The sequence below is a fragment of the Bombina bombina genome, chromosome 8, assembly GCF_027579735.1.
Source record: "Bombina bombina isolate aBomBom1 chromosome 8, aBomBom1.pri, whole genome shotgun sequence".
Lineage (NCBI taxonomy): Eukaryota > Metazoa > Chordata > Amphibia > Anura > Bombinatoridae > Bombina > Bombina bombina.
In genome coordinates, this window is record NC_069506.1 from 153,477,295 (window position 1) to 153,503,785 (window position 26,491).

Below are 26,491 nucleotides of genomic sequence, written 5' to 3' on the forward strand. Positions count from 1 at the left end.
ATGCTCAGGATCAATGCACTATTGGGAGCTAGCTGCTGATGGTGGCTTTACATATAAAACACGTCATTGGCTCACTTGATGTTTTAAGCTGGGTCCCAGTAGTCTAGTGCTGCTCCTTTAACTAAAGGATACCACAAGAATAAAGCTAATTTGAGAACAGAAGTAATTTGAAAAGTTGTTTAAAATGATAGGCTCTATCTAAACCATGAAAGAAAAACGTAGGGTTTCATGTCCCTCTAGTCTAAGCAGATCCTGGGGAGAATGTCGAGTCAGTAGAAGTCGTTTTAACACTTGATAGTTTCTATCATTCAACTATTATAAAAAGCTACATTTAGGATTCAGTTTTCTAGGACATGCAGGATAGGTAATTAGTTTAAAATAGCCAGAAACAAATATGTTATCATAAAAGTCATACTGAAAGAAATGTTTTAGACAGGTCTGTAGCAAGTCAGGGAAGACTTAGATAATATGAACAGATGTGTTTTTGTAAGGACTGTAATAAAATAAATAACATATTATGGAAATATTAACATTTTCTTTCTAATCCTAAAATCATTGGATTTCAGAAGCTACGGTTTCCCTCCTATTAAAGAGTAAAAATTATATATGGGCATTTCGGACGACAACAAATTTGTAGAGTCGCTTGATATACAAATAGCTGTATAAATTATTGGATGAAAAAGACGAAAAACAAATGATTGCTCAATTAAATCAATTCATTTATTTGCTCATGTTGTTTGGCGCCAAATAAAAAGCGCAGGAATGGGGGCACTGTACTGATTACAGGGGGCCTTACTATTTATTTGTCCATTGTCCCAATCCTGCAGTAGTATTACTAATGACTGATGTTAGGGACACCCACTCAGGCACTAAATGCTGGATTTTAGTCATACAGGAGTTGTATGTTCTTTAAACATTGTAAAATAGGTTCTTTTAATTTTTCGACTCCTTTAATGTAAAAATGTTGTCAATATTAATTGTTTATATTAGCTGTTCCCTTTGGAAATAAATGGTAAATAATCCAAATCCAATCTTCGTCCGATCCGAATGCCTGCATGGACAAAGTTCAGCCAAATCGAACGTTTGAAAAACTCTGAAACAAATCTTTCAGATGAAATTAATTTTTTCGCCCGTGCACATCTAGTAATTTGAAATTATCTCACATTATATCCAGTAACAATTAAAGGCTATACCCTTGTTTGAATTACACTTGATTAAGTTTTATCATACAATTTAAAAATTGTAAAAGTGAGCACGTCAAATGTAAGGGCTATAAATGTATACCGGTCTCCTGTGATTCTACCACATAACGCAATTCTGAGATAAAAGACCACATAACTCAAATGCGTGACTTCTTTTCTGTAAGTTCAGATACATTTTGTATCAGCCTTGGATTTTAACAGCAGTATTTAATATAACCATTATATGGTGCTTTAGAGACACTGAAATCAAAATTAAAAAAGGGACATGAAACCCAAAATTCCTTTTTCAAGATTCAAATACAGCATGCATTTTAAGCAGATTTCTAAATGTCTTCTATTATAAAATTGTCTTTGTTCTCTTGCTATCTTTTGTTGAAAAGTAGGGACATAAGCTCATGAGCGTGCACATGCCTGGAGCACAATATGGCAGCAGTCTTGCAAGAATGTTATACATTTGCAAGAATACTAGATGGCAGCACTATTTCCTGCCATGTAGCGCTTCACACACCTACCTACAGTGTTCCTCACTAATATTGGCACCCTTGGTAAATATGAGCAAAGAAGGCTGTGGAAAATTGTGTATTTTTTTAACAAAAGGTTAAATAATAAAGACAAACATACTCTGCTTTTATGGATATCAAACAATTGCAAACACAAGTTTATCCATAAAAAAAAAAACAATAAAAAAAAAAATATTGTTAAATAATATATGTGTGGCACAATTATTGGCACCCTTTTAGTCGATACTTTGTGCTGCCTGCCTTTGCCAAGATAACAGCTCTGAGTCTTCTCATATAATGCCCAATGAGGTTAGAGAATACATGGCAATGGATCTGAGAACATTCCTCCACACAGAATATCTCTAGATCCTACAAAATTTCTAGGTCAACACTGGTGGACTCTTGTCTTCAGGTCACCCCAGAGATTTTCTATGGGTTTCAAGTCAGGGGACTGTGATGGCCTTTGCAGGACCTTGATTTTGTGGTCAGTAAACCATTTTTAAGTTGATTTTAATGTATGTTTTGGATTATTGTCCTGCTGGAAGATCCAACCATGGCCCATTTTTTTTTTCCATTTTTAGTGAGGACAGCACAACACATGTTTTTACAGGGTATGAAACAGACATGTCAGACATTCACAGCATATCCTAAATTATGGAATGTACATTAAAAATGTCCAGTCACCTTTTTTCAGCCCCTTAAGCAGTGTTGGTCACTCTTGGACCTATAGTATTATAGCATTTCAAAACTAGGGTTAAATAAAAACAACACACATATCCACCAGCGGTGGGGTAGTAATTGCATCTAAATGATGCAAAGGGATGCAAGTATGGTTTGGACTAGATAAAAATGTAAGCTATCTGAACATTGCATATAGTGTAGGTCGCACTTAGATCCTTATTGGTTATACTGAGACAAGATATAAAAGTGTTTTGTAACTGTTAACATAATTAAACCTTGCTAACTAAACTATGAGCCAAAGCTTAGCTAACTGTCAGCATTCAAAATTAGTATACATATTAAGGAATTAGGGGATATGCCTCTAGGATATTTCTTACACCTGGTTGGTTTGGACCTTAAAGTTAATACCGCGTGGGCACCAGCTTTACCTCCAAGTATGAACTGACTACATGTTAATACATTCCAGGTCACCATAAGTTACCTCATCGTATCATGTATGAGATTTTTAGTTGGCATATACTTTTATTGAGCTATCTATGTATTGGCTCCCTCATGGACCCGGCCGTTGTCCAAAGAGGAGAGGCACTTATTATAAATAATATGCTTACAGCAATGATGGGAAGGTATCGCTAAAAACATCCCATATATAATCAATGTAAGAATTTACCTAGCCAAGGGCCCCCTCAAACCCCTGGACTGAGAATCTATACAAAGATGTTTACAGTGATCAATTTAGGTAGCACAATGGTAACTCAGGCATATCAATATCTGCATATAAAAACTATAGTAGGTTATTATCCATGGCATCTGTAACACAATCATTAATGAAAATAACCCTCCCGGAGCCCCCCACGATCCTTCAGGAGATGCAATAAGACAAAGGTTTTGTCGCAGATATCAACATATGTAGTATAGCGTTGAAAGTTATTCAATATGTAAGGTATAACAGATGAAATAATGAAAAGGCTAATGTCGCCATACAGCAGCTTAATAAGTGGTGTGGTAAAAAAACAAAACGTAACACTTAAATTATCTAGTTAATAGAGCGTTAGATTCTAGGCATTGGTACTTATAACGTTTGTACAGGCTTAAATAATGCACATTTAAACTTTCTAGCGAGTGAAACTTTGGGATCTAGGCATTGGTAGACATAATTTTTGTCCATTTGTAACTAGATCGCGTAAAACCCATAGTCAATAACCCCATAAACTTAAAAACGTATTCCCACAAGTGTTCTGGAGGGCAGTTCCTTGAAATGTTATGTCTCATGGTGGTATCGGCCGATGTAGCTCCTTGTGTTTGATCCGTGTGGTAACTTGGTGTTCAGCGTGTGCAGATTATTTTAGATAGCGCCATGTGGGTATTAGGTCACAAATATGTGCATAAGTCCCATGGAGGAAATTATTGTGAGAATGAAGTTGAAGCATACCCTCCAAAACATGGCTCCTCTTGCAAGCTTCTGTTTCTGCAAGTGTAAACGTGATGAGTGATTTTTGAGTTAAGTCTTTTGTGGTTTTGTCAGAGTCAAGTCCCTTCTGATCGTTAGGTATTATCATGGCTGACTCACCGGTATAGAAAAGGACGGAAGCATTCATACCCAGCAGCAGCGAGGTGTGTATTTTTCTATCAGTTGCACCGGGGCCCTTCGGCACAACAGTCAGGTTCAGATCTTCTGTAGCCAGCTCCCCGCTGCAGGGATTGCGCTGTTCATCTTGCAGAGCTTTGTTTATTGCTTGTTCCTCCAGCCGAGGCGGAAGAATCTGTGACAAAACAGAATTTATGCTTACCTGATAAATTACTTTCTCCAACGGTGTGTCCGGTCCACGGCGTCATCCATTACTTGTGGGATATTCTCCTCCCCCACAGGGAAAGGCAAGGAGAGCACACAGCAAGAGCTGTCCATATAGTCCCTCCCAGGCTCCGCCTCCCCAGTCATTCGACCGACGGTTAGGAGAAAAAAGGAGAAACTATAGGGTGCTGTGGTGACTGTAGTGTATAGAGAAAGAAATTTTTCAAACCTGATTAAAACCTGATTAAAAAACCAGGGCGGGCCGTGGACCGGACACACCGTTGGAGAAATTAATTTATCAGGTAAGCATAAATTCTGTTTTCTCCAACATTGGTGTGTCCGGTCCACGGCGTCATCCATTACTTGTGGGAACCAATACCAAAGCTTTAGGACACGGATGAAGGGAGGGAGCAAATCAGGTTACCTAAACAGAAGGCACCATGGCTTGCAAAACCTTTCTCCCAAAAATAGCCTCCGAAGAAGCAAGAGTATCAAATTTGTAGAATTTGGCAAAAGTGTGCAGAGATGACCAAGTCGCTGCCTTACATATCTGATCAACAGAAGCCTCGTTCTTGAAGGCCCATGTGGAAGCCACAGCCCTAGTAGAGTGAGCTGTGATTCGTTCAGGAGGCTGCCAAGAAGGAAAGAGAGGTAGCAGTAGCTTTTTGTCCTCTCCTCTTACCAGAATAAATGACAAACAAAGAAGAAGTTTGTCTGAAATCCTTTGTTACCTCTAAATAAAACTTTAAAGCACGGACTACATCTAAATTGTGTAACAAACGTTCCTTCTTTGAAACTGGGTTCGGACACAAAGAAGGGACAACTATTTCCTGGTTAATATTCTTGTTGGAAACAACTTTTGGAAGAAAACCAGGCTTGGTACGCAAAACAACCTTATCTGAATGGAACACCAGATAGGGTGGATCACACTGCAAAGCAGATAATTCAGAAACTCTTATAGCAGAAGAAATAGAAACCAAAAACAGAACTTTCCAAGATAGTAACTTGATATCTATGGAATGTAAGGATTCAAATGGAACCCCTTGAAGAACTGAAAAAAACTAAATTTAGACTCCAGGGAGGAGTCAAAGGTCTGTAAACAGGCTTGATTCTGACCAAAGCCTGTACAAAAGCTTGTACATCTGGCACAGCTGCCAGTCGTTTGTGTAACAAGACAGATAAAGCAGAAATCTGTCCCTTTAGAGAACTCGCTGACAATCCCTTATCCAAACCTTCTTGGAGAAAGGAGAGGATCCCGGGAATTTTAATCCATGAGAATCCCTTGGATTCACACCAACAGATATATCTTTTCCATATTTTATGGTAAATCCTTCTAGTCACAGGTTTTCTGGCTTGGACCAGAGTATCTATCACTGAATCTGAAAACCCGCGCTTGGATAAAATCAAGCGTTCAATTTCCAAGCAGTCAGCTGGAGAGAAACTAGATTTGGATGTTCGAATAGACCTTGTACTAGAAGATCCTGTCTCAAAGGTAGCTTCCCTGGTGGAGCCGATGACATATTCACCAGGTCTGAATACCAAGTCCTGCGTGGCCACGCAGGAGCTATCAGAATCACCGAGGCCTTCTCCTGTTTGATCCTGGCTACAAGCCTGGGAAGGAGAGGGAACGGTGGAAACGCATAAGCTAGGTTGAACGACCAAGGCGTCGCTAATGCATCCACTAGAGTCGCCTTGGGATCCCTGGATCTGGACTCGTAGCAAGGAACCTTGAAGTTCTGACGAGACGCCATCAGATCCATGTCTGGAATGCCCCATAATTGAGTCAACTGGGCAAAAACCTCCGGGTGGAGTTCCCACTCCCCCGGATGGAAAGTCTGACGACTCAGATAATCTGCCTCCCAGTTGTCTACTCCTGGGATGTGAATTGCAGATAGATGGCAGGAGTGATCCTCCGCCCATTTGATGATCTTGGATACCTCTCTCATCGCCAAGGAACTCTTTGTTCCTCCCTGATGGTTGATGTAAGCTACAGTCGTCATGTTGTCTGACTGGAATCTTATGAATCCGGCCTTCGCTAGTTGAGGCCAAGCCCGGAGAGCATTGAATATCGCTCTCAGTTCCAGGAAGTTTATCGGGAGAAGAGACTCTTCCCGAGACCATAGACCCTGAGCTTTCAGGGAATCCCAGACCGCGCCCCAGCCTAATAGACTGGCGTCGGTCGTGACATTACCCACTCTGATCTGCGGAAACTCAGTCCCTGAGACAGGTGATCCTGTAACAACCACCAACGGAGTGATTCTCTGGTCATCTGGTCTACTTGAATCTTTGGAGACAAGTCTGTATAGTGCCCATTCCACTGCTTGAGCATGCACAGTTGTAATGGTCTTAGATGAATTCGAGCAAAAGGAACTATGTCCATTGCTGCAACCATCAACCCTACTACTTCTATGCACTGAGCTATGGAAGGTTGCAGAATAGAGTGAAGAACTTGACAAGCGTTTAGAGCTTTGACTTTCTGACCTTTGTCAGGAAGATCTTCATTTTTAAAGAATCTATTATCGTTCCCAAGAAGGGAACTCTTGTCGACGGAGACAGGGAACTCTTTTCTACGTTCACCTTCCACCCGTGAAATCTGAGAAAGGCTAGAACAATGTCTGTATGAGCCTTTGCTTTGGAACGAGACGACGTTTGGATTAGAATGTCGTCCAGATAAGGTGCCACTGCAATACCCCTTGGTCTTAGAACCGCTAGAAGGGACCCTAGCACCTTTGTGAAAATCCTTGGATGATCTTTGTGGATAGGAATATGTAGGTACGCATCCTTTAAATCCACGGTAGTCATAAATTGACCCTCCTGGATTGTAGGTAAAATTGTTCGAATTGTTTCCATTTTGAACGATGGAACTCTGAGAAATTTGTTTAGAATTTTGAAATCCAGAATTGGTCTGAAAGTTCCCTCTTTTTTGGGAACTACAAACAGATTTGAGTAAAACCTGACCTTTTTCCACAGTTGGAACTGGGTGTATCACTCCCATCTTTAACAGGTCTTCTACACAATGTAAGAATGCCTGTCTCTTTATTTGGTTTGAAGATAAGTGAGACATGTGGAACCTTCCCCTTGAGGGTAGTTCCTTGAATTCCAGAAGAAAAACCCTGAGACACTATTTCTAGTGCCCAGGGATCTAAACATCTCTTGCCCAAGCCTGAGCAAAGAAAGAGAGTCTGCCCCCTACAAGATCCGGTCCCGGATCGGGGGCTACCCCTTCATGCTGTTTTGGTAGCAGCAGCAGGCTTCTTGGCCTGTTTACCCTTGTTCCAGCCTTGCATTGATTTCCAAGCTGGTTTAGTCTGGGAAGCGTTACCCTCTTGTCTAGAGGCTGCCGAGTTGGAAGCCGGTCCGTTCCTGAAATTGCGAAAGGAACGAAAATTGGACTTATTCTTAGCCTTGAAAGGTTTATCTTGTGGGAGGGCATGGCCCTTTCCCCCAGAGATGTCTGAAATAATCTCTTTCAATTCTGGCCCAAAAAGGGTCTTACCCTTGAAAGGGATATTAAGCAATTTTGTCTTGGAAGATACATCCGCCGACCAAGACTTTAGCCAGAGCGCTCTGCGCGCCACAATTGTAAACCCTGAATTTTTAGCCGCTAACCTCGCTAACTGCAAAACAGCGTCCAAAATAAAGGAATTAGCTAACTTAAGTGAGTGAATTCTGTCCATGACTTCCTCATACGGAGTCTCCCTACTGAGCGACTTTTCCAGTTCCTCGAACCAGAACCACGCCGCTGTAGTGACAGGAATAATGCACGAAATAGGTTGAAGGAGTTAACCTTGCTGTACAAAAATCTTTTTAAGCAAACCCTCCAATTTTTTATCCATAGGATCTTTGAAAGCACAATTGTCTTCAATAGGAATGGTTGTGCGCTTGGCTAGAGTAGAAACCGCCCCCTCGACCTTAGGGACTGTTTGCCATGTGTCCTTCCTGGGGTCGACCATAGGGAACAATTTCTTAAATATAGGAGGAGGGACAAAAGGTATGCCTGGCTTCTCCCACTCCTTATACACTATGTCCGCCACCCGTTTAGGTATCGGAAAAACATCAGGGTGCACCGGGACCTCAAGGAACTTGTCCATCTTGCACAATTTTTCTGGGATGACCAGATTGTCACAATCATCCAGAGTAGATAGCACCTCCTTAAGTAATGCGCGGAGATGCTCTAATTTAAATTTAAATGTCACAACATCAGGTTCTGCCTTCTGAGAAATTCTTCCTATCAGAAATTTCCCCATCTGACAAACCCTCCCTCACTGCCACTTCAGATTGGTGTGAGGGTATGACAGAAAAATTATCATCAGCGCCCTCCTGCTCTACAGTGTTTAAAACAGAGCAATCGCGCTTTCTCTGAAATGCTGGCATTTTGGATAAAATATTAGCTATGGAGTTATCCATTACTGCCGTCAATCACTGCATAGTAACAAGCATTGGCGCGCTAGAAGTACTAGGGGTCGCCTGCGCGGGCATAACTGGTATAGACACAGAAGGAGATGATGTAGAACTATGTCTACTTCCTTCATCTGAGGAATCATCCTGGGCAACTTTACAATTTGTGACAGTACTGTCCTTACTTTGTTTGGACGCTATGGCACAATTATCACACATATTTGAAGGGGGAACCACATTGGCTACCATACATACAGAACATGATCTATCTGAAGGTACAGACATGTTAAACAGGCTTAAACTGGTTAATAAAGCACAAAAACCGTTTTAAAACAAAACCGTTACTGTCTCTTTAAATGTTAAACAGGGCACACTTTATTACTGAATATGTGAAAAATTATGAAGGAATTATCCAATCTTTACCAAATTTTCACCACAGTGTCTTAATACATTCAAAGTATTGCACCCCAATTTTCAAGCTGTTAACCCTTAAAATGTTGAAACCGGAGCCGTTTACAATTTTAACCCCCTTACAGTCCCAGCCACAGCCTTTGCTGCGACTTCACCAATCCCAGGGGGGTATAAGATACCAAATGAAGCCTTCTAGGAACGTTTTTAGTGGATTCCAGAACCTCACACATGCAGCTGCATGCACTGCACTCAAAAGTAACTGTGCAATAATGGCGCGAAAATGAGGCTCTGCCTACTACAGAGAAAGGCCCTTCCTGACTGGGAAGGTGTCTTAACAAATGCCTGGTGCTAAAAACGTTCCCCAATGTTATAAAAGTGTGAAATTCAACTTCAAACTGCATATAATACTTAAATAAAGCAATCGATTTAGCCCCTAAAAGTGTCTACCAGTTTATAGCCCATAATAAGCCCTTTATTCTGTTTGATTTTTGACTAAGAAAATGGCTTACCGATCCCCATGAGGGAAAAATGACAGCCTTCCAGCATTACACAGTCTTGTTAGAAAAATGGCTAGTCATACCTTGAGCAGAAAAGTCTGCAAACTGTTCCCCCCAACTGAAGTTCTCTCATCTCAACAGTCCTGTGTGGGAAACAGCAATTGATTTTAGTTACTGCTGCTAAAATCATACACCTCTTTTAAACAGAACTCTTCATCTCTTTCTGTTTCAGAGTAAATAGTACATACCAGCACTATTTTAAAATAACAAACTCTTGATAGAAGAATAAAAAACTACAACTAAACACCACAAACTCCTCACCATCCCCGAGGAGATGCTACTTGTTCAGAGCGGCAAGGAGAATGACTGGGGGGGCGGAGCCTGGGAGGGACTATATGGACAGCTCTTGCTGTGTGCTCTCCTTGCCTTTCCCTGTGGGGGAGGAGAATATCCCACAAGTAATGGATGACACCGTGGACCGGACACACCAATGTTGGAGAAAGAAAGCTTTTCCTCTGTGGAATTTCCCTTCCAATCGCCAACATTTTTTATATACTTTCTAAGGTCTTGTTCCAAGTCATCTGCCATCGCATGCTTTATCAGAGGTTTTAAAGTTTCCATATAGTCCTTAGGTAAGGATCTTTGATATAGTTTGATGAGCAAGTTCTCGAATTTGGCGAAACGCTGATCTAGGGTTTGTACTTGGTTGTATTCCCATGCGGTAGCCATTTTAAGATGGTTTTCTGGTTGGTAAGCTGGAGATTGAAGGATCGTTGTGATGTAATTTAGTAACACTGTGTTGTGCAGTATTTGTAGAAAGGTCAGTAAGGCAGAGACCTGCTTCCAGCACTAGTAACCCAGAGTGTCCGTGGGAGGTCATTACCTATGTGTAGGCCCCGCCTTAGGTCTTAATCTTCCGAACTGTAGTAGATTTCATAGAAACAGCAATCGAAGATTATAATATAGGCACCACTTGTTGGGCAACTATTATTTATTGAGTAATGTGGGTGAATTTGCTGTAGATGGTTCTAAAATCAGTGGATTAAAGACGATTGCTTCAGAGCCTGCAGTGAATGCGCCCTGTCACGTACGCTGTTCAGACACACACCCCCAACCACGGCCCATTTTAAGCTTTCTGGCAGAGGCAGTCAGGTGTTCATTTAATATTTGTTGATATTTGATAGTATATTTTCTTATAACCACTTTCCATTTTGTGATACTCAACAACCTTTTGCCACACATCACAGCTATATTCCTCGGTCTTACCCATTGTAATGAATGATTAAGGGAATTTGGCCTATGTTACCTCCTATTTATACCCCATGTGAAACAGGAACTCATAGTCACCCAGGTGTACTATTTTAAAAAAAAAATATCAATGGGAATATACTCCAAATATATTTTTCTCATATGAATACATAGGGGTGCCACACATATTTAACAAAGATTTTTTTTTGTGGGATAAACCTGTGTTGTGTTTGCAATTGTATGTCTATGAGAGCAGAGTATTTTTTTTATTATTTTTTTTTAACAAAAGGTTAAACAAAGACAATTTTTCATAACCTTCTTTGCTCATATTTACCAAGGCTGCCAATATTAGTGGAGGGCACTGTATATATCTCTTCAACAAAGAATACTGAAGAATGCCCAGGAACATGCACATGTACTAGTATGCCTACAGTGTTTGTAACAATTAAACACATATACTGCCCAAGACTCATGGACACTCTAGAACCTGCCACAGTATAGTATCATGGAAAGAAACAAAGTTTCAAAGAAGGAAATTAGGAGGAACAAGCAAATTTCATAACATAAATTCATTGGATGTTTTTTTTCTAAATGGTGTACTCTGTTGTATGCTCTGTTTGAATCATGAAAGTTTTTATTTTTTGACCTTCATTTCTGCTTAATTACACAGTTTCGGGTCATTTCTGTAAATGTACACTTCGAGTGTATTTTTTTCATCCATGATTAACTGCTGAGTGTGTCTGAAATGTCCAGGTTTTCTATTTTTATCTATTTTTCACAACTACTTGTTTTCTTACTAAATAGAAAGGATTGTCCATTTATTATTCTTGACCACTAATAAAAAGGTAGAAACTTATTGAAGTAAAAGCTCTTCAGGCTAATAGTGGTAGGGATCATGGGGGGCTAAAACATTGTTAGGGTTTATAGAAGTCTGTATGGCCAGGTCATCTGCTGTTTTAAGTTATTGGGCTCAATTTATCAAAGGCTGGGCTGATGAAGTTCGCGGTCTTGAACCTCATCTGCCCAGCCTCGTGGCCCGCAGTTAACATTGCACAATCCATTGATTGTGCAATGCTGCCCTCTGCCTGCACACAGCAAATAACGCAAAAGGGGCTGTCAAGCATCTTGATCTGATCAGATCAAGATGATTTCAATCCGCAATCTAAAGTGTCGTGGATAGGGTTTCAGGCACACTCAGAGCAAGACAGAAACGCTGGGGCTCTGAAGCAACTATCACTGCTTTTTAAAATGGAGCCTATTGTGATTGTCATGTTTTTGGTAATCAGCTGCCACTACATTACATGCCGCTCTTTTAACCAACAGCAATTAAGTCTCCCTCCCTCTTCTATTATTAAACAATATAACTGATTTATTTTTATACTTATTTATTAGTCATGTTGGTCTTCTGTACTATCTGCTTATAGTGACAATGTTGTCGTACAGGAGATGTTCTTCGGTTTCATATGAAGTTATTTCTCTCTCTCACATCTCTAATTCCAAGCTACAGACAATGTTTAAATCCTCCCAGCAGTAAAAATAAGCAGGATTTGTATACAACCATTTTAAAGATTGCTACAAAGTTTACCAAACCTAGTAACCAGAAAAACGCCTCAAATCTTGTATAACAGGCCTGCTGGAGCCAACCATGATGTGCTCTGTTTAAATATGTACTACAAAATAAAATAACTTTGCTGTAAAACGCCACTTAAAAACACACAATTTTCTTTGACTGAGGCCCAAGCCTGAGCTAAATTTACCATCACCCATGAAACTCTATGGAAATGCAAATTTATACAGACCAAAAATACAGGTTTTTAAAACCATGCTTTTCTTGAGAAAAACATTTAAAAAGATAAAACCTGCAATATTGTAAAATTAAATCAACATATTATCTATTTCCAGCAAAACTAATTGGCATATGGATTTGTCTACAAAACTTTGTGGCCGCCAAAATGTGGTTATTAATGTATATCTACATTTTTAAATTTAAACCACTAAACATATAATTCTAGGTAAAAACCCACTAAATCATTACAATTAAGTTAAAGTACTAGTCAACACAGTAGATTTGCATAATCAACAAATGCAAGATAACAAGACAATGCAATAGCACTTAGTCTGAACTTCAAATGAGTAGCAGATTTTTTTTCTGACAATTTTGTCTATTTCCACTCCCCCTGTACCATGTGACAGCCATCAGCCAATCACAAATGCATACACGCTTATTCTGTGAATTCTTGCACATGCTTAGTAGGAGCTGATGACTCAAAAAAATCTAAATATAAAAAGACTGTGCACATTTTGTTAATTGAAGTAAATTGGAAAGTTTTTTAAAATTGCACGCTCTATCTGAATAATGAAAGTTTAATTTTGACTTCTATCTATCTATTGGGTTTTTGTAAAGTGCGGCAGCTCACCCGTAAGGGTCTCAAGGCACTAGGGGTTGCTGCAGTTCAGATGAAGAGCCAGGTCTTGAGATCCTTTCTGAACTTAGGGAGGTAGCTTGTCTGAGGTGCAGCGGTAGAGTATTCCATGTTTTGGCTGCCAGGTGAGAGAAGGATCTGCCTCCCGCTGTGATCTTCCTGATGCGGGGGATGACTGCGAGTGCTTCGTCGGCCGATCAAAGCTGTCTGGCGGTGATGTAGAAGGTGATGCAGTGGTTGACGTATTCGGGACCCATGTTATGGAGGGCCTTGAACGCGTGGATGAGAAGCTTGAACGTGATCCTTTCGTTGATGGTTAGCCAGTGCAGGTCTCGCAGGTGTTTGGTGATGTGGCATTGGCGAGGGAGGTCGAGGACGAGTCTGGCCGAGGTATTCTGGATGCGCTGAAGTCTGTTTTGGAGCTTGATGGTGGAGCCAACATAGAGTGTATTGCCGTATTCCAGTCAGCTGCTGACGAGGGTGTGGGTGACTGTCTTCCTGGTCTCGGTTGGGATCCACTTGAAGATCCTTCGCAGCAGGTAGAGTATTTGGAAGCATGAAGAGGAGACGGCGTTTGGCTTGTCGGTCCATGGAGAGCGATGAGTCCAGGATGACGCCTAGGTTTTATGCGTGGTCGGTGGGGGTAGGCGGGTGTCCAAGCTGTGGGCCACCAGGAGTTATCCCAGGCCGATGTGGTGGGTCAGAGGAGGAGGACTTTGGTCTTGTCTGCGTTCAGCTTGAGGCAGCTGTCTCTCATCCAGGTGGCGACTGCTGTCATCCCTTCGTGGACGTTTCTCTTGGCGGTGGTGGGGTCTCTGATGAGTGAGAGGATCAGCTAGGTGTCGTCAGCGTATGAGACGATGTTGAGGTCATGTCATCGGACAATGGCGGTGAGGGGGGCCATGTAGATGTTGAAGAGGGTAACGCTCAGCAAAGAGCCTTGGGGTACACCGCAGCTGATATCTGTGGGCTTGGAGGTGAAGGGTGGGAGTCTCACTTTCTGTGTTCTGCCGGTGAGGAAGGAGGTGATCCATTCCAGGGTTTTCTAGTGGATGCGGGCGTCGTGTAGGTGGGTGCGGTGGAAGACGGTGTTAAATGCTGCAGAGAGGTCCAGGAGGATGAGGGCGGCGGTCTCTCCTCGGTCAAGTAGGGTGCGGATGTCATCTGTGGCATTGAGGAGGGCGGTCTTGGTGCTGTGGTTGCTCCTGAAACCGGACTGGGAGGGGTCCAAGGTGTGGTTGGCTTCAATGTGGTATAGAAGTTGAGCGTGATTGCCTTCTCAATGACTTTGGCCGGAAAGGGGAGTAGTGAGATGGGACGGAAGTTCTTAGGGTCTGCTGTGGGTTTCTTCAGCAGGGGGTTCACCTTTGCGTGCTTCCAGTCTTCCGGGAAGGTGCCGGTCTCGATCAAGCAGTTGATGGTGCGGCAGAGTTCGGGGGTGATGGTGTCACCCGCTTTGTTGAAGATGTGATGCGGGCATGGGTCCGAGGGTGCTCCGGAGTGGATTGATCTCATGATCCTTAGGGTGTCCTCTATGGTGAGGAGGCTCCAGATGGTCCGTGGGGGGTAGGCGGAAGTGTTTATGGGTGCAGTGTCGGTGGGGTTTGGTGGGTCGGCGGTGGTGGGTGAGGTCTTGCGATGGAAGTTTGTGGCGAGGTTGTCGCAAAGGTCCTGGGACAGCTTGCTGGTTGGTGGCTAAATGTACCCACCAATCAGTAAGTGCTATCCAGGGTCTGAACCAAAATTGGGCTGCCTTGTAAGCTTACATGCCTGCTTTTTCAAATAAAGATATCAAGAGAACAAAGAAAAATTAATAATAGGAGTAAATTAGAAAGTTGCTTAAAATTGCATGCTCTATCTGAATCATGAAAGAAAAACATTGGGTTCTGTATCCCTTTAAGGCTTATGGGAGTGTCTTTAATTAAACACCTAGCTCAGAAAGATAAAGGTGTATGGTGGGGGAGGGATTTTAAAACCAGCTATGTGAATATGCCAGGGATAAAATCTGTGAGCTATGTCACCACAAAGGATACCAAGAGAATGAAGGAAATTAGAGAATATAAGCAAATTAGAATGTTGTTTAAAAGGATATAAAACCCCCCCAAAAAATTTGTGATTCAGACAGATCATACAATTAAAAAAAAAAAAAAAAAAAAAAAAAAAAAAGTTTCCAATTTACTTCTATCATCAAATTTGTTCAGTTCCCATGGTTCTTTGTAAATACCTAGGTAGGTGTCTGCAGCACTACACGGCAGGAAAAAGTGCTGCCATCTAGTGCTCTTGCAAATGGATAACATTCTTGCAAAACTCCTGCCATATAGACACGTGCACACTCCTTAGATTACACTCTTGCTTTTCAACAAAAGATACTGATAGAACGAAAGAACATTTTATAATAGGAGTCAATTAGAAAGTTGTTTAAAATAAAATTGCATGCTCTAGCCGAGTCATAAAAGAAAAAAAAATGTCAATTTTTGGGTTTTATGTCCCTTTAAGGTCTGACTACAACACCACAGCATATTTACCACACTGTTGATAATCACCAGACAGGAGACATTTTAATAGTTCATTGTTGGTAGTACACTCTGGTAACATTTCTGAGAAGAGATCTAGGTGTTCTTTCTACTTAGCATTCAATGCAGATACTGCAGGATTACATGTGGCAAATTAATTAGCCAAAAGCTTACATGTTCCTTTTCAAGAGAGTTCATTGTGTGAGAATAATCCTTGATTCCGTACAGTAATTATGATACACAGACTCAAAAGAAAACAGTCCTCAACATCCCTCTGTTAAAAGGCAGCTAATGTAATATTTCCCAGCCTTTTGTTTTTGATTTAGGACAGGACACCCAGAACAAAACTCTGAGATGGATCTACTTTTCTCTATCTAATCAGACGGTGCCTTTTTCTTAAACTCGTTTTCCTCTCTATAGATGTACCCCAAGGTTCAGTCTTGAATACAGTACTTTCTCTTCTCATCATTAGGATTACAATCTCATTTTTATTCTAAAAACCCTGAATTATTACTTTCTAAACCCAACCTTACATCCAATTCTTTTGTCATTCCACAATAAAACTATTTAAACCATTGTCCTCCCATCTCTCCATTCTTCCTACTTTCCAACATTCTTACTTTCCCTCCCAACTTTCCTATGTTCAACCAGTTCTAGGATTTTTGGCTACACAGGAAAAAGACACATTTTGCTCCCCCGAAGAAATTATATGTACTCTGCCTTTACTGTTTCTTAACAAAATGTCCTGGTGATGTGATAAGCAGCTATAGATAACTATTTTATCTATAATGATAGAGAAAAAAAAAAGACAGGTTATCACATCGAATTCTTGACTGTTAATCTGATTTATTAGAACTATAATAGCTATTAGGGATGTGGATTAGTTTAGTTACAAATGCAAATCCGTAAAAAAAAAAAAAATGGATATTCACTTTGTTTTCACAAAACCAATATCTGAATGAATGCACCAACTAAATGTAAAGAAAACAAAAAAATACTGATGAAATTTGTCAGTATTCATTTGTTTTCTTTTAATTACCTTCAAGGGGTTAAAAGGAACAGTCTACTCTAGAATTTGTATTGTTTAAAAAGATAGATAACCCCTTTATTACCCATTCCCCAGTTTTGCATAACCTACACGGTTATATTAATATACTTTTTACCTCTGTAATTACCTTATATCTAAGCCTCTGCAGACTGCCCCTTATTTCAGTTCTTTTGACAGACTTGCATTTTAGCCAATCAGTGTCCTCCACGGTCGTGATCTCAATGTTATCTATATGGCACACATGAACTAACACCCTCTAGCTGTGAAAAATGTCAAACTAATTCAGATAAGAGGCAGCCTTCAAGGTCTTAGAAATTAGCATATGAGCCTACCTAGCTTTAGCTTTCAACTAAGAATACCAAGAGAACAAAGCATATTTGATGATAAAAGTAAATTGGAAAGATGTTTAAAATGACACGCCCTATATGAATCATGAAAGTTTAATTCTGACTAGACTGTTACTTTGAATATTTCTAGCATGCTGGAGAGCTGCACTAACCTGGTCCTCTTCTTCACAGAGCCCCAGCCGCGCTAATAGGAGGCTAAGCACAGAGGCTACCAGGGCTTGCACAGGAGAAGGCCCCGGGAGTCGCTGCGCTAAGCCTCCTATTAGCACAGCCAGGGCTCTTTGAAGAAGAGGAGCAGATTAGTGAAGCTTTCCAGTGCGCTAAAGTAAGTATAAAGCTAAAGGTGAACTTTTTCACCTGTAGCTTTGAAACATTTACATTTAACAAAAATGAATGTAAATATTCAGCATTCATTTTAATTTAAAATTAAACGAATACCGAATAGTGCAATCAAAGAATATTCATGTTATAAGATTTAGATGAACCGATTATTTTTGTGCTGCACAAGTTTAATAGCTATGGGCTAGATTACGAGTGGCACACTAACAGTCAGGAGATTGGGTTGGCCATTACAGGGTCTTACTCAATCTGATGGTCCTCTATCCACACTTTGATTCACCTGGCTGTGTGGAATGGAGCATTGTCATGCTGGAAAAAGTGATCATCAGAGTTGGGGAACATTGTCAGAGCAGAAGGAAGCAAGTGTTCTTCCAGGATAACCTTGTTCGTGGCTTGATTTATGTGTCCTTTAAAAAGCTAAATCTGCCCGATCCCAGCCTTGCTGATGCACCCCCCAGATTATCCCCGATTGTCCATCAATTTTCACAGTGGTGGCAAGACCATTAGACGACCAGGTGTTGGGCAAAGCTGAAAATTGGACTCATGAGAGAAAATGACCCGGAGTCAGGCAGATTTATCTTTGTAAAAGGACACATGAATCAAGCCATGTACAAGGTTATCCTCAAAATTGTTTTGCTCCCTTCTGCTTTGACAATGTTCCCCAACTTTGAGGATTGGTTTTTCCAGCAGGACAATGTTCCATGCCACACAGCCAGGTAAATCAAGGTGTAGATGGGGGACAATCTCCAGACCTGAACCCCATTAAAAACCCTCTGTAATGTGATCAAAAGGAAGATGGGGGGTCACAAGCCATCAAACAAAGCCAGGCTGCTTGAATTTTTGCACCAGGTGTGGCATAAAGAAACCCAACAGCAATGTGAAAGACTGGTGGAGAGCATGCCAAGATGCACGAAAGCTGTGATTGAACTTCAGGGTTATTCCATCAAATATTGATTTCTGAACTCATGTTAAGTTAAAACATTGATTAAAAATGAATATGAACTTGTTTTCTCTGCATTATTTGAGGTCTGAAAATACTGCATCTATTTTTGTTATTTTGAACAGTTTTCATTTTCTGCAAATAAATGCCCTAAATGGAAATATTTTTTATTTAGAATTTGAAAATAAATTGGGTTATTTATGGATCTATTGCTACAGTAGTTGTGGGTGGCTCTATGCTGGGTTTTCAGACACATTAAAAAATGGATGATGGACCGTGTGTATATGTATGTATGTTTGTATACACGAATGTGTTTGCAGCGCCATACCGGGTATGTTTGTTTGTTTTTTGGTTATCTTAACTAGCACAAAAATTAAGAATCGTTTCATCCAATTATGAACCTATGAGCTAGCACTGCTATAGATGGTCAATGTTTAAAGGTAATAATGTTTACTACACTCAGAGAGAAATGCACTCACAGGAACGAACAACCAGCTCAATACCATTGTTAGCCTGTTCTATGGCGATTTACCACCTGGGTGCAACTTCTTTTAGCCCAGCAATGCTTTTCACAGAGTAGAACTTTCCTGTAGTATATCAGTCTGATCCCGCCTATTACGGTCAGTCCAGCGCCGAAATACCAGGCAATTCCTCTCTGAACAAGGAACAAAGCAACCCCAGACGATCGTTTCGGCCTTCATTGGGCCTCGTCAGTGAGGTGTAGCAGTATTCCTCTAAGCACACTGAGCAAGGAGTCCACGTCTGGTTTCCCCTTTTTCCCATAGGGAGACTAAATACACACAGAGAGAAATGCACTCACAGGAACGAACAACCAGCTCAATACCATGTTTCACAGAGTAGAACAGGAAAGTTCTACTCTGTGAAAAGCATTGCTGGGCTAAAGGAAGTTGCACCCAGGTGGTAAATCGCCATAGAACAGGCTAACAATGGTATTGAGCTGGTTGTTCGTTCCTGTGAGTGCATTTCTCTCTGTGTGTATTTAGTCTCCCTATGGGAAAAAGGGGCAACCAGACGTGGACTCCTTGCTTAGTGTGCTTAGAGGAATATGGCTGCACCTCACTGACGAGGCCCAATGAAGGCCGAAACGATCGTCTGGGGTTGCTGTGTTCCTTGTTCAGAGAGGAATTGCCTGGTATTTCGACGCTGGACTGACCGTAATAGGCGGGATCAGACTGATATACTACAGGAAAGTTCTACTCTGTGAAAAGCATTGCTGGGCTAAAAGAAGTTGCACCCAGGTGGTAAATCGCCATAGAACAGGCTAACAATGGTATTGAGCTGGTTGTTCGTTCCTGTGAGTGCATTTCTCTCTGTGTGTATTTAGTCTCCCTATGGGAAAAAGGGGAAACCAGACGTGGACTCCTTGCTCAGTGTGCTTAGAGGAATACTGCTACACCTCACTGACGAGGCCCAATGAAGGCCGAAACGATTGTCTGGGGTTGCTTTGTTCCTTGTTCAGAGAGGAATTGCCTGGTATTTCGGCGCTGGACTGACCGTAATAGGCGGGATCATACTGATATACTACAGGAAAGTTCTACTCTGTGAAAAGCATTGCTGGGCTAAAAGAAGTTGCACCCAGGTGGTAAATCGCCATAGAACAGGCTAACAATGGTATTGAGCTGGTTATTCATTCCTGTGAGTGCATTTCTCTCTTTGAATAATGTTTACTGTTGACTTTATTTTTTTAGTCATATTCTGACTGATACTAGTGTCCTATCTACTTATAGTATATTAGGGTATAGAGGCTTACACTAAATAACACATTAAGTTGTGACCATCACACATCAGGATAATATATTTTTTATAATGCACTAAATAAGGTATTTATGTAATTGATTTTTATATGATGTCACACATTGCATTTCAAAGTTATTTGTATCACATGTATCACCACACGCTTCATTGGTTGGGCACAGAGGGGGAGGAGTTTTCTTTATTTATAAGTTTGTTCACATTTCACTGTATTGTTGTCTGAGGAAGGGGTGAACACCCCAAAACGTCACTAAGTAAAAGAGTGTTTTTTCCAAATCCAGAGAGTGCATTTATTTACAAACATTTGATCAATTCCACCTGTTTGCAAAAGCACATGACATATTTTAAATAAAGGGCTGCCATAAATATCTTTCCCATTAATACACAATGCACTCTTTCTGTCCTGATCATTTCTTCATGTAATTCTACTTCAATATGGATCAAAGATGAGTGAATAAATCATGTGCTGTCACAGCAGAGAATATATACGATAAATTAAATTCTTTAGGGCTGGTCATAGCTCTAGATTGCACCAGCACCCAGCCATCTTCCATCTTATTTCTCCAAGCCTGTATACATGTTAAACTAAGACCTTGGGCCAGGGGGGGCAAAAAAAGATATGTACCTATGTAGAGAAGATATAAGTCTAAAGCCTCTCCAAGTGTGCAAGAACTGGATTCAAAAGAGTAATACATAGCTCAAGTGTTGTCACTCTGAATATGAAAGAATTACATTAGCTTAAGCATAAATATCATTTTATATACATATGTATTTAGAAGAATATGAAATTGTGGCCTGATGATCTAAAGCTTTCCGCTTAGGTGAGATGATCTAAAATTATCCTCCAGCACTGTGAGATCCCTAGGGAAATTCTAAAATTGTCAATTTTGCTATACTTCTCCAAGGGGCGTTACCTGCATTTCTGTATGTGAAGGACAGAAAAGCCCAATGCTATATAGAACTGCATGACATGAGAGTTCTACTGCATTTATACTTGTTTAAAATCCTTAAAGCATTTCACAAAACTTGTGAAAGAGCTTCAGACATACCCTGGGAACTCCCCTTTTCAGCCCAGGAACACCCCTGTCTATCCCACTTTCTGATGCGTTTTATTTTACAATAGAGAAAATACTAAAGTGCAATGTAAGTTGTAAAAGATACACAGAAATATGCAAGGTATAATCCTAATTTGTTAAAGTAACACAGAAACTTTCAAAACATAATGAAAATTTGTAATACCACTGATGGATCTAAATCTAACTTATTCAAATATAAAATAGAAAGTGCAAAGCTTAAATATAAGAATACTGAAATTACCCAATCTGAAGTGAAAAGTGATAAAAGTGATATAAATTTAAAAAAAAAAAGTATAACAAAAATCTTATATCATGCAGTGCTATATTGCACTGGGCTTGTCTTTCCTTACATATACAGATCTTGCATACAGATACATAAATGAGAGAGATCTTGCAGTGCTGGGGAGTTCCACCCTTTTTCTTTGAGCCTTCAGTGAGTTCAGAACTACAATTTCTCTCCAGGCTGGAGAATATTTGATCATCAGGCCCATTGTGTGAGTTACTAGTAATATGGAGGATAAATTCATTTACCATAAGGGCTGCTTGCATAAGCAGGTTTTCAGCTGTGTTTGTTCAAAAAGGGGGTTAAATCCCATTTTGTTACAAGCAATAGCTGGGATAAATCCCTGATGTGTGTATTTCTGACAAAGTGGGAATTAAATTCTTGAAAAATATGTGTTCCTGGCAATAAGGGGGTTAAATCCCTACTCTGTGTGTTTTAATGGCATACAAATAATAAAAAAAACTTGCTCTAAATGTTACTGCCAGCTAGGAGTTAAAAAAAACTGCTCAGTTGTAAGAAATATAAACATGGGACATATTATATAAAATTGGCAGAGGAAGGGTGATGGGCCAGCACTAAACCTAATGATTAGGTGTAATAGCTGTGGAGGTATTGCATTTAGTTTCCAAATAAAAAGTGTGTATTCAGATACTAAGACTGCTGTTTATTTTTATGGTCGTCACTGAAGACTGTCTAAGGTTTATTCATTAGACAGTGTCCCTTTATTTAGACAGTTTAGGTATAAATAATCAATAATTTTGTTACTTCAATTGGTTCTTACATTTTTATAACATTCCCCTGAGGATCTACCAGTGCTCTTACCTGAGTGAGCCGTACATGTAACAGATCTGTCCAGTTCAGCCAGTAGCGAGAGACAGTGGATTCGGACACTCTGAATCTGAAGGCTAAGTCCTGAAGAAGTAACCCAAGCCGTAACCGTGTAAGAACCAGAAGGAGCTGATCTTCCAGACTCAGAGCACTTTGAGGTCCAACTTCTGTCCTTTTGCGAATTTTGCCAGCACACAGATTTTGGTCAGCAGTTACAAAACTAAGAAAGTTTTTTAGTTGTTCATATCCTTCAAATCCTGTATAAAAGCGCACCCATTTACTTTCACTCTTTATGCTATTCATACAGAAGCTGCCCTCTTCCCTATCACTGCTCCGATCCTTAACCTGTTGGCCTAAATACAGTACTGTCCCAGAGCTTTTGATCAACTGTTCTTGTAAATCTTTGTTTTTCTTTTCTAGGATCTCCTTCTCACAATGTAAATTCCTCACGTTTGATTCCAGATTAGAAATTTGTTGTCCCATCTCAGTTAGTAGTGTCCATTTTTCATTTTCCCATTTCTCCTTTATTGTAAGACAAACATTAAATTAGCTTAGTTGGTGAATACAACATGCACAATTTGAATTTGTAGAATACTCTTTTTAAAAGAAATCAAAGGCATTTTGGGGTTTTATCATTCTGATAATCTAAAAAAGGGACATTAAACAGATATGAGACCTAAAATGTTCTTTTGTGATTCTGACAGACAGAGCATAATTTTTTAGTGCTCCCTGCTCTTCAACAAAAGATACCAAGAGAATGAAGGACATTTGATAATAGAAGTAAACTAGTAAGTTGCTTAATCCCCAAGGACCGGGCATTTCAGACTAAAACTTCCCCAAAAGACCAGAGCATTTTTAGCATTTTTGCCATCACTACATTAAAACAGAAATAGAGCATTTTTTTATATTTACCTATTAAAACTATATATTTTTTTAGTAGACAACCCAAAGTATTGATCTAGGCCCATTTTGGTATATTTCATGCCACCTTTTCACCGCCAAATGTGATCAAATAAAAAAATTTTTTTTAACTTTTTCACAAACTTTAGGTTTCTCACTGAAATTATTTACATAAGACAATTTGTTGTAATATCTTCTCTGGGATCCCCTTTGTTCAGAAATAGCAGAGATATATGGCTTTGCCACTGCTTTTTGGTAATTAGAAGGCCGCCAATTGCAGCTGTGCACTACACTTATTATTCCCAGCAGTGAAGGGGTTAATTAGGTAGATTGTAAGGTTATTTTTAGCTTTAGTGTCATTCTCCCACCTGACACTTCCCACCCCTGATCACTCTCAAACAGCTCTCCTTCCTCCCCCACCCCTCCAATGGTCACCCCCATCATAAAGGGACACTGAACCCAAAATTTTTATTTCGTGATTCAGAGCATGCAATTTTAAGCAACTTATTGGACTAACATTATATAGTAAAATACAAGCTTTTAACAATGTCCTCTCTTCCTCAGGTCTGAAGCAATACTGATCAAAGAAATAATTGGTCATTGAGGTCTTGGAATGAAGGGAGCTATGGAGACAGGAGGTGGGATAATGTGAGATCAGGGAGAGAAGGAGCAGTGTGTTGTGAATAGCAGATCAGTCTGATGTATAACCTAGCTATCAAATGCCATCGGATTTGCTCTGATAATGAGGACCGTGATAATCTAAAGACATTGCAATAGAAGCATTACTATAGGCATGGATTTAACCCTTTTCACTGATAAAAAAAAAAAAGGTACACATATACTTTTTTAATGGCAAGGATTACAAAAGATTACATAAATGGCATTTGATTAGCTAAAGTTTACCATCACTTTAAGGGAGAGTACACATGTATGTCTGCAAATGTGGTATACATGATACAGTGCACAGTATGTGGCTTGGGAAGCTACAAAGGGATATTGGACAAAACCAATATGGCACTCCAGTTGGACATGATTTCCCACAGACTGGACAATCCATTGTAAACCTCACAATTAAAATACTTAAAGGAAACATTAAAATCACCCCAGAACGGAAAACATTAGAAATGAAAATGGTAACATATTTCAATACAATAAACAAAGGACTGAATGCAGATTCCAGCTTTTTGTCACTCTATATGTCAATATGTACATACAGTATATCTAAACATGCAATTCTCAAACCCCCTTGCATTTTTCACCATCAGACTGATCTTCTGCTATTTACAACACAGTGCTCATTCTCTCCCTGATCTCACATTATACCACCTCCTGTCTCCATAGCCCCCTTCTTTCCAAGACATCAATGACCAATTCTATCACATTGATCAGTATTGCTTAAGACCTGAGGAAGACAGGAAGTTTGTCTTTTACTATACGTTAGGACAATAATAAAAAATACTTAGGTGCTACTATATTATTTACATTTATGCCACTCTCTTAAGCTGCTTCTGTGCCACTATATTACATAGCTCTATGACATTGTGTCCCTTGCACTACTTATGTGCCACTATATTACACACCTCTATTACACCATGTCCCTTGCACTGCTTATGTGCCACTATATTACACACCTCTATTACACCATGTCCCTTGCACTGCTTATGTGCCACTATATTATACCATGTCCCTTGCACTACTTATGTGCCACTATATTAAACACCTCTATGACACCATGTCCCTTGCACTGCTTCTGTGCCACTATATTACATACCTCTATTACACCATGTCCCTTCCACTGCTTATGTGCCACTATATTACATATCTCTATTACACCATGTCCCTTCCACTGCTTATGTGCCACTATATTACACACCTCTATTACACCATGTCCCTTGCACTACTTATGTGCCACTATATTACACACCTCTATTACACCATGTCCCTTGCACTGCTTATGTGCCACTATATTACATAGCTATATTACACCATGTCCCTTGCACTACTTATGTGCCACTATATTACATACCTCTATTACACCATGTCCCTTGCACTGCTTATGTGCCACTATATTACATACCTCTATTACACCATGTCCCTTGCACTACTTATGTGCCACTATATTACACACCTCTATTACACCGTGTCCCTTGCACTGCTTCTGTGCCACTATATTACTTACCTCTATTACACCATGTCCCTTGCACTGCTTCTGTGCCACTATATTACTTACCTCTATTACACCATGTCCCTTGCACTACTTATGTGCCACTATATTACATACCTCTATTACACCATATCCCTTGCACTGCTTATGTGCTACTATATTACACACCTTTATTACACTGTGTCCCTTGCACTACTTATGTGCCACTATATTACACACCTCTATGCCACGTGTCCCTTGCACTACTTATGTGCCACTATATTACACACCTCTATTACACCATGTCCCTTGCACTACTTATGTGCCACTATATTACACACCTCTATTACACCGTGTCCCTTGCACTACTTATGTGCCAGTATATTACACACCTCTATTACACCATGTCCCTTGCACTACTTATGTGCCACTATATTACATACCTCTATTACACCATGTCCCTTGCACTGCTTATGTGCCACTATATTACACACCTCTATTACACCATGTCCCTTGCACTACTTATGTGCCACTATATTACTTACCTCTATTACACCATGTCCCTTGCACTGCTTATGTGCCACTATATTACATACCTCTATTACACCATGTCCCTTGCACTACTTATGTGCCACTATATTACACACCTCTATTACACCATGTCCCTTGCACTACTTATGTGCCACTATATTACATAGCTATATTACACCATGTCCCTTGCACTGCTTATGTGCCACTATATTACATAGCTATATTACACCATGTCCCTTGCACTGCTTATGTGCCACTATATTACATATCTCTATTACACCATGTCCCTTGCACTGCTTATGTGCCACTATATTACTTACCTCTATTACACCATGTCCCTTGCACTGCTTCTGTGCCACTATATTACACACCTCTATGACACCATGTCCCTTGCACTGCTTCTGTGCCACTATATTACATACCTCTATTACACAATGTCCCTTGCACTGCTTATGTGCCACTATATTAAATACCTCTATTACACCATGTCCCTTGCACTGCTTCTGTGCCACTATATTACTTACCTCTATTACACCATGTCCCTTGCACTGCTTTTGTGCCACTATATTACTTACCTCTATTACACCATGTCCCTTGCACTGCTTATGTGCCACTACATTA

At 40.2% G+C, this 26,491-nt stretch overlaps 1 protein-coding gene across 2 annotated transcripts in view; it reads right to left on the reverse strand.

Annotated features, from left to right (window-relative positions):
- The window catches only part of LOC128638596 (uncharacterized), a 98,650-nt gene that overhangs the window by 45,518 nt on the left and 26,641 nt on the right, over positions 1 to 26,491 (reverse strand). For both annotated transcript variants that reach the window (XM_053690651.1, XM_053690650.1), the window contains exon 4: positions 22,291 to 22,818. In XM_053690651.1, the coding sequence (XP_053546626.1) occupies positions 22,291 to 22,818 (528 nt within the window). The remainder of the gene's footprint in view (positions 1 to 22,290; positions 22,819 to 26,491) is intronic.